At 26.7% G+C, this 8,483-nt stretch overlaps 1 protein-coding gene across 1 annotated transcript; it reads left to right on the plus strand.

The window, feature by feature from the left end:
* Nucleotides 1–1,303: 1,303 nt before the first annotated feature.
* LOC100800940 (transcription factor PRE6) lies at nt 1,304–2,692 on the plus strand. Its single transcript, XM_003551926.5, has 2 exons — nt 1,304–1,983; nt 2,304–2,692. Exons 1-2 carry the CDS (start codon nt 1,855–1,857, stop codon nt 2,454–2,456), a joined length of 282 nt encoding a protein of 93 aa, XP_003551974.1. The 5' UTR covers nt 1,304–1,854; the 3' UTR covers nt 2,457–2,692.
* The last annotated feature ends 5,791 nt before the right edge of the window (nt 2,693–8,483 follow it).

Here is an 8,483-nt window from a genome sequence, read left to right on the forward strand (position 1 = left end):
TTAGAAATTTCAAACTATGCAAATGTTAAGAAATGATTTTATCAATAATTTAAATTTTAAATCTAAGTCTAACTCTTAGATATATAATTACATTAAATATTTAATATTCTCATAAATAATCTTACATAAGATTCAAGCAATACTACCTCTGATTAAGATATTTATGGTCTGTAGCAAGAAAGATTTGGAAATTTCAATGACTTAAAAAGTAATTAGTATCTTATTTGGTGGAAAGTAGCACATTGTTCTTGGTATTCCCCATATCTACGTAAACTTCACTGTCAAGTAGAGTCTCTCTTTTTCTACCCTTTCCGATGGATATTAATTATCATGTCTAAGCCACCCCCTTGCCTCATGCTTCACTATCATCACTTACGTACTACAAGTTTATTACTTTCGATTAATCTAGCTTGGGACCAGCATGTGTTTCTTACTTCCAACAATGTTTATCCATGAATCTAAAAGATTTTTGTTTGAATGTTGTCTAAATAAACGTTAAGTACTCCCCCAAAACTTTTCTGTCTTTATCAATTCTCTAAGAAAGAAAAGCCAATTAAGAAAGTAATTTTATGAATAAATAATCCACATGCAGATAGTACGTATATTAAAATATTTTACACTGATCTAACCACAAATCCTTATTTTTGATAAATTTACTTATTTTTAGAATAATTATCTTAAAAATCATACTCAAATTATTTTCTAATTAAATTGATAATATAAAAAAAAACTTTTGAGTGAACTTGGGATATATATTTCACTAGCTAGAAGTCAAAAACTAATTTCTCAACATACTAAAAATCATTTAAGAAATTAACTTTTTTTTAATATATAGAATTTTTCATATACAGATATTCAAATATCAAATTTCTGATTACATAATTAAAATTTAGAAGATAAGGTTACCAACTAACTATATTACACCATATTAGTAATCATATTTAAAAAAAAGGTTTATATACCACCAATACATACTTGTCTACAACCTATAATTTCACTCCTAAAATTGCTCTCCCAAGTGCCCTACTAAATTGACCCTAAACTGAAACTGTGATTCATATCATATCCATGAGTAATTAATTCATTAATTATTCTTTAAGTTGGAAGTGAAGTTAATTAAGTTAGAAATGAAAAAGGAAAGGAAAGGAAATTGGAAATGATTAAAATGACAAGGGAGTAAAAACATAACATGGGGTTGTGTGGTGAGACTGACACAGAGAGGACCCGCGTAGTTGGGTGAACAAGCACACTTCCCTTAATTAACCCATCTTCCATTTCAACTCTAACCCCAGTTTGGGGACATAAGCACAAACGACTGTATGGCGTATCTCTCCCATTCCTACTGTTTCATCTACTTGACTCTCTCTCTCTCTCTCACACACACACACACAGAGAAATGCCCTATTTAACAACATCCCTAGCCTAATGCCTTTCCCATGCTCTTGTCCTCTTCAACTTCCAACACCCACTGACACATTCCCTCAACTCTCTCATGCTCATGGCCACTACTCTTATCTCTCTCCCCTCCTAGTTCCATTCATTCTCCTCACATAAACATAAACAACACTTCTCTTTTTTGAATATTCCTCAATTTTAAAGCTAGGTCCCTAGCTAAGCTAGCTCCCATACTAAGTTTTCTTTCTCTGATTCTCACTCTGACAAATATTCCACTTCCTATTCGTCCATTTTCCGAGGAATTAGCTACCTCTATAGGCTCTAGCTAGCTTAGTAGTCAGAAGTAGTTAGTACTTATCTTTCAGTTACCTTGAACAAATCAAGTGTACACAACAGCAAAATATTTCTGTCACACAAACACACTCGTCACAAACCCTTTTAAATTTAAAATTAACAACAATGTCTAGCAGAAGATCTCGTTCGAGTCAATCGGATGTTTCCACTGAGATCACTGATGCCCAGATCACTGATATCATCTCAAAGTTACAACAACTAATCCCTGAACTAGATGCAAGGCGTTCAGACAAGGTACCCCTATAATAATAATAATAATAATAATAATAATAATAATAATAATGATAATAATCACATTTATTATTATTATAATTATTACAAATTCAGTGCACAAGACACAAAAACAGAGATTTTCTGTGGCTTTGGTTGGCCTTGCTAGATAAGTCACGCTTGTGCCCTCCCTTTAATGTTTTTTTACCCACAACTTGTAATGTTGTGGGACTTGGATATTCCTTGCCATCATTGACTATACTTTAGTGCCATTAAATGCAAAATGTGGCAAATATTAAAATTAAGTTTTTTTTATAATAATTATAATTTCGTTCTTGTTGTAGGTTTCAGCTTCCAAGGTGTTGCAGGAGACTTGCAACTACATCAAAAGCTTGCACAGAGAGGTTGATGATCTAAGTGACCGGTTGTCACAACTTTTGGCCACCACAGATTCCAACAGTGCCCAAGCAGCCATAATTAGAAGCTTACTTTTGTAATAATAATATTATTCTAATACTTATTACTTATAGAGCTTTAATTTATGTGACGTGTGCATGTTATTTTTGGTTATAAGACCAAATTGTATTACTATAAATAAAATGAGCTGGCATCTTGATGATCGAGTTCCAGTTAGTTCGAATAGTTATATTAATGTGTATAAATATATTATACATGAATCTGTACCCGTGTAGAAATATATGACATTTATATATATTTTCAAATTCGGAGGCTACAACATGCTTTTGTTTGATCTTGACAATCTATCTTATTAGAGAAACTCAGCGGTTTTTGCGTGGACCCATTTAAAGGGTCAAGTTTGAACCTGACCTATTACATGTGACATTGCCCCCACACCATTTTCGGTTATTTGTTCTGGCCAACCCGTGATATTAGTGTTGGACCACTGTATACAAGGAATCATTCATCATGAACCTTTACCAGTAGTGTACATTTACATATCTATATCTGTTGTTACATATGCACCATATGTATACGGATAATGATAAGAACTATTTATCAATTATTTACGAAATACCAACATGGTACAGCAGCGGCGGATCTACTAGGATCCAGGGCCAGTGGGGAGAAAATATATTTTTTAAAAAATCTAACAAAAATTACCACATATATAAAGATTAAGATAAATGTTAAAATCATAAATTTCAAGCAATTGTCCCTACTCAATCAAGATGTGTCTATACGAGACAAGAAAACAAATTGTAATGGTAAATCCTGAATCAAGCTTCAGCTTAGTTGCACAATATAAAATAAGATCAAATCATAAAAGAAAACGAGAGCAACATAGGGAAGAAACATGCTAGAAGAAAATAGAGGGCGAGAGATGAAACGATAGAATGAAGCTTATGAGATAAATAATAAAAAACTACTGAATTTATTGGGAAAAAAAGAAAAAATAGACTTTCAAATCAATATGTAATAAAATAATAATAAACATCTAAGAAAAGTAAGAAAAAGAAACAATGAGTTCAAACATATAAAAATAAGAGATAAAAATATTAAAATAAGAAAATACATTCATTTATTTTCACATAAAAATAAGTGAAAAAATGTAAACACGTAAAATTAGGGATACAAAATATAAAAATTTAACATAAATACAAGTGACTTTATTAAAATGAAAGAGTAATTTGTTCACCCTCGAATATGTACACTTAATATGAATGAAGTAAAGAGCAATTCAAATGATACTTCTTTAAAATAAGCAAAGCAAAAATAAAATCCATAAATTAAAGAAGTTTAGGGAAGAGAGAAATGCAAACTCAGTTTTTATACTGGTTCGACCACGCCCTGTACCTACGTCTAGTCATCAAGCAACCCATTGAGATTTTCACTAACTTGTAAATTCCTTCTACAAATTTTGAACTCCACAGGAATACTCTTTCCTTGTGTTCAGAGATCCTTACAAATCAAGAGACCCACCGTCTCTTGAACAATAATTGTTTGCTTTAAAGTAAAAAAAATAGTTCTCTCTTGTAGAGAAGAATGTTACAAGATGAAGATCTTATGAGAATCCTTATTGATTTTGCAAATGTTTGGTCAAGACTTTCTTTTGAGAGGATAGAACAATTATTGTTTTGAAAAACTCTCTAGAAATTCAATCTCAAGTCACCTATTTATAGGCCTTTGGTGATCTTTCAAAAACTTATGAACAATTGTGACTTTTTGAAAGTTATTTTCAAAATTTTCTCATTGGCAATCGATTATATATATGTAGTAATCGATTACACAGTTAATTTTAAAGAATTATGACTCTTTCAGATTTGAATTTCAAAATTTCGTGACTTATAATCGATTACACAACTGCTGTTATAATCGATTACAGTTTTAAAATTTAAATTTAAAAACTTTTGAAACCTGTTTAAAATAATTTTTTGCCTCTGATAATCAATTACCAGAGAGAAAATCATATTTTCAAAAACAGAGTTTTACTTAAAAACTTTTGTAAGATATTTTAAAGAATTAACCAAACGTCAAATTTGTACAATCTCTTTTAAGAAATTCTTTTAACATACTATGGACTAATTGTTAATCGTTTCTCTTGAATTCTTGATCTTGACTTTGATCAATCTTAAATATATAGCTTTCATCTTTGACATCATCAAAAAATTCATACAACATATGCTTTTACAAAGTTCGCCCATTAATATAATGTGATTGACAAATAAATTGATCCTTTAGCACCTTGTCAATAGTTTGATCTTTGTTTTATGTATATATAAAAAAAATCTGTTATATCGATAGACTCTTTAAATAATCTTAATAGTTAGAGGGATTAATTATTAGTTAACGAGGGAGACCTTAGTTCATAAAATAAAATCAGTTATTTGCAAATTAAACTAACATAATCTGCACATGAGAATATATAGAAGCTTAGTTTTGTTCCTTCATGAAACTAATAGGTATCCCAAACACTACTTTAAGATGTTTAATTAGTCTCTAGTTTTATTCTATTTTAATTTTAAATTTTTGTATCAAACATAAAATATTTTTTTCAAAGCAACATAAAATTAAACTTGTATATTTCTATTTTGTCTAATTTTAATACTTCTAAGAAATACTAACAGGAGATATAATATCTTGATGGGTCTATATATAAAGTTGTTTGAAGATAAAAACGATAATAAATGAATTTTTGGTAATGAGAACTATCATATGGTCAATTATGGGATACACCGTTAACAATAATTGTGAATAAATAAATTACTGTTTTACAAAGCCTAATTGCAAAATAACAACTCAAAAAAGTTGATCCAGTACGTAGAATCAGATAGAAATGAATCATTGATGATATATATCTAATAAGCTGCAAGTTTGTATTGTCACTTGTTTTTTGAAAGTGAAATGTAAGTCTTAAAAGTGTTTTTTGTGCTATAGGAAAAAAAGTTGTAATTGCAAAAAATCGTTAATCCAAATTAATGCTTCAACGGCCCAGAAAATTTCTCGTTGCTTAATTGTCAAATAAAGATCATAGCAACATATTTTTAAACAGTAGCAATTTTAATTCTGAAAACTTATCATAAATTTAGTAAAATATAATAAAAAAAATACGAGAAGCTTTTAAATATTCAGATATTATACTTGCAATTATTTTTAATTCGGAGGGTATACAATTACCCTTTATTTTGGGAGGTGGAAAAGACCAATACTATGAAATAACTTTTCTCCCACACATGTTAACATTACATATGACTAGTACCTGCAGCCTGCAGGTACGCGTGTGGGGGATAAACGGGGATTGCCGTGAGCTTTTAACGTTCTGGAATGATCATACTCCAAATTAAAATTATGATTTATGAATTTTTATACACATAATTATGATTCTTTTCACGATAACTTTTAAAATATTTATGAAATTTGGTATCTATTTTTTTTTCATAAATATTAAATAAGTGAAATTTTGTTAAAATTTATATAAAAAAGTAAATATAAACTTAACGTCATAACTTATAATTAAAATATAAATAGCTTAATGTTTTGTGTCATGTTTAACTATTAAATTTATATTTTATAGTTTATGCGAGTGATTTTTATATTATTTTAAATTTTTAATATATTATTAATTATTTAGTTTAAATTTTAATATGTCAATAATATTTAATATACTTTTATATACATACATGATCTAGAAAAATGTTATTATTGGATGTGTTATTCTAAGATCCTCTCTTAATTTGGTGATGTCTTCTATGTTTTCTTTGACTTTTTTCTAAAACAAAGTCAATTTAGTTATTTTTAGTTGCTTATATGCTTGATTTGAGATGATAAAAATTGAATGAAGTTGTTTAGTTTTAATAATTTTCATATTTAACTTACCTTTTTAGGCTTTAAACATCATCTCAAAATGCTTTAACCATAAAAAATGTCATCTATTTTCAATTGATATTGAAGGAAAAAATAAATTATATTAATATTAATTATTTGAATTGATACTTGTTAATATGATTAATTTCATATTAAATTATTTTCAAAATTTAATTGCAAATATATTTGCATGATGATATTTTTTTATTTTAACTTGAACTATTTCAAAACATATATTTAGTTATTTACTTACATAAATTCTGTTTTTAGTGTTATTATGGTTAATTTTATTTTAAAATAAATTAGTTTAAAAAATAACTTATTCATTAAATATTTTTCTTAACTAAATGTCATAGAAATGAAATTTTATTAAAATAAACAAATAAATATTTTTTCATGATTTAATTTCAATCAAATATTCAAGGGAAGGATATACTTTCATCAATGATAAAATTTTGTATGATTTTCTTTTACAAGTCTAAATTTTAGTATGATAAAAAAATGTTATTAAATAATTTTATATTATAATATTTCATTAAATATTTTTCTTGAATAAATTTCATAAGAAATTAAATTTTATTAAAATAAATAAATAGATTTTTCCGTGATTAACATTTATTAAAATATTCACGGAAAGATATATTTTTATTTTTGATAATTGTTTAATTTTTATTTGCAAGATCTCAATTTTAGTATAGTAAGAAATTTTATTAAATAATTTTGTAAAATTAATTTGTAATAATTATTATAAAGTATACAATAATTTTTCATATTATTGTCAAACTAAAATATATACCAAATAAAACTTATATTAGGAAATAAAATAAAAATTAAATTCATATAATAATTAGTGTAAAAATTTAGTTGCAAAGTATTTTTTATTAATTTTAATTAATTCAGTAGAAAAATATATTATAATTAAGGTAAGTATGTAAAAGATAGCCATTATTAATCAATAATTTGTTTTTGAGAATTAGTTAAAATTATATTAAGGACAATCGATGACAGTGAGGTGGCGGGTGTCTAGAAAATAATTTCACTTTAAGATGAAGAATTTTAATCATGCCACTTTTTCCATCAATTTAATTTATAAACTATTAAAATTAATCAACCATTTGAATAAAAATTAAACTTGATTTGCGAAAGCTAAATTATGAATTAAATAAATAAGTCTTATTGTTAATTTTTGTAAAGCATCATTAATTTCAACATTTGCTCAATGTTTTCATCTTGTCAAAAACTTTGTACTGAGTGCGTAATTTGTTAAGTTTAACAAGGACAAATAGTTATGGGACGCGTATAAAAATTGGAAGTCTATATATAGAATAAAAATTACAAATATTTGAAACTTATAATATGCTAAAGTTACAAAAAACAAAGTTGAGTATTTTTCTGTAAGCAATTTTTTTATTAAACTGATTGAAGTAAAAAGGGTACATCTATGTATAAAATTACAAAATGATATTGATGTATTTGCATGACATGTATTACAAACTCTTCTTGCTGTAGTAGTTTGGTCGAAGTTTAAATTTATAGACCTGAAAACTTTCCCACTCAGAATAACATACTTTATTGATGACATTTCTTCATAAAGATATTTGTGAAATGAGCTGGGATGGATTTATTTTTGTCTTTATCAAGATCATACGTTTTTATGAAATTTCTTAAAGGTGTTTGTGAAATGAGTTAGGATGGGTTTATTTATGTCTTTATCTAACTTGAATTTTGTTAGAGTCGTTTATTTAAATTTGAATTCAACCCAAGTAAGACCAAAATATTTAGGTCAAGATCAAGTTAATTTAATTTGTCGATATAACATATCAATGTTAACATTTTTAGGTAATCTTAACATTATAGTTAAATTGTAAAATTAGATAAATAAATAACTACAATTAAGGTAAATTTTATAATATATATTTATAGATAAATCATATAAATATAAATATAATATTATATAAGCCAGGTCAAGACATTGTATTACTAATATATAGTTATTTAAAAAATGTACTTTGGATTAAGTTGGGATGACTCAAAATACACCTTAAACTGGTTCTTAAAATATATTGGGTCTAATTTGTAGACTTAACATTATATTTCAACATTTAGTTTAAGCTAGCATTAATCAGCGGGACAATCTGAGTCATGAACACCCATATTTCTCCTTAATCTATAATTCAAGCCCTATTTTGATTAAATCCACC

This window comes from Glycine max, chromosome 18 (genome assembly GCF_000004515.6).
Source record: "Glycine max cultivar Williams 82 chromosome 18, Glycine_max_v4.0, whole genome shotgun sequence".
Taxonomy (NCBI): domain Eukaryota; kingdom Viridiplantae; phylum Streptophyta; class Magnoliopsida; order Fabales; family Fabaceae; genus Glycine; species Glycine max.

Excerpts from the sequence above, each read along its gene's own strand:
- LOC100800940 (XM_003551926.5), top strand. The coding sequence starts at position 1,855 with ATGTCTAGCAGAAGATCTCGTTCGAGTCAATCGGATGTTTCCACTGAG. Across the intron at positions 1,984-2,303 it reads ATGCAAGGCGTTCAGACAAG|GTTTCAGCTTCCAAGGTGTT; the intron begins GTACCCCTATAA and ends TTCTTGTTGTAG.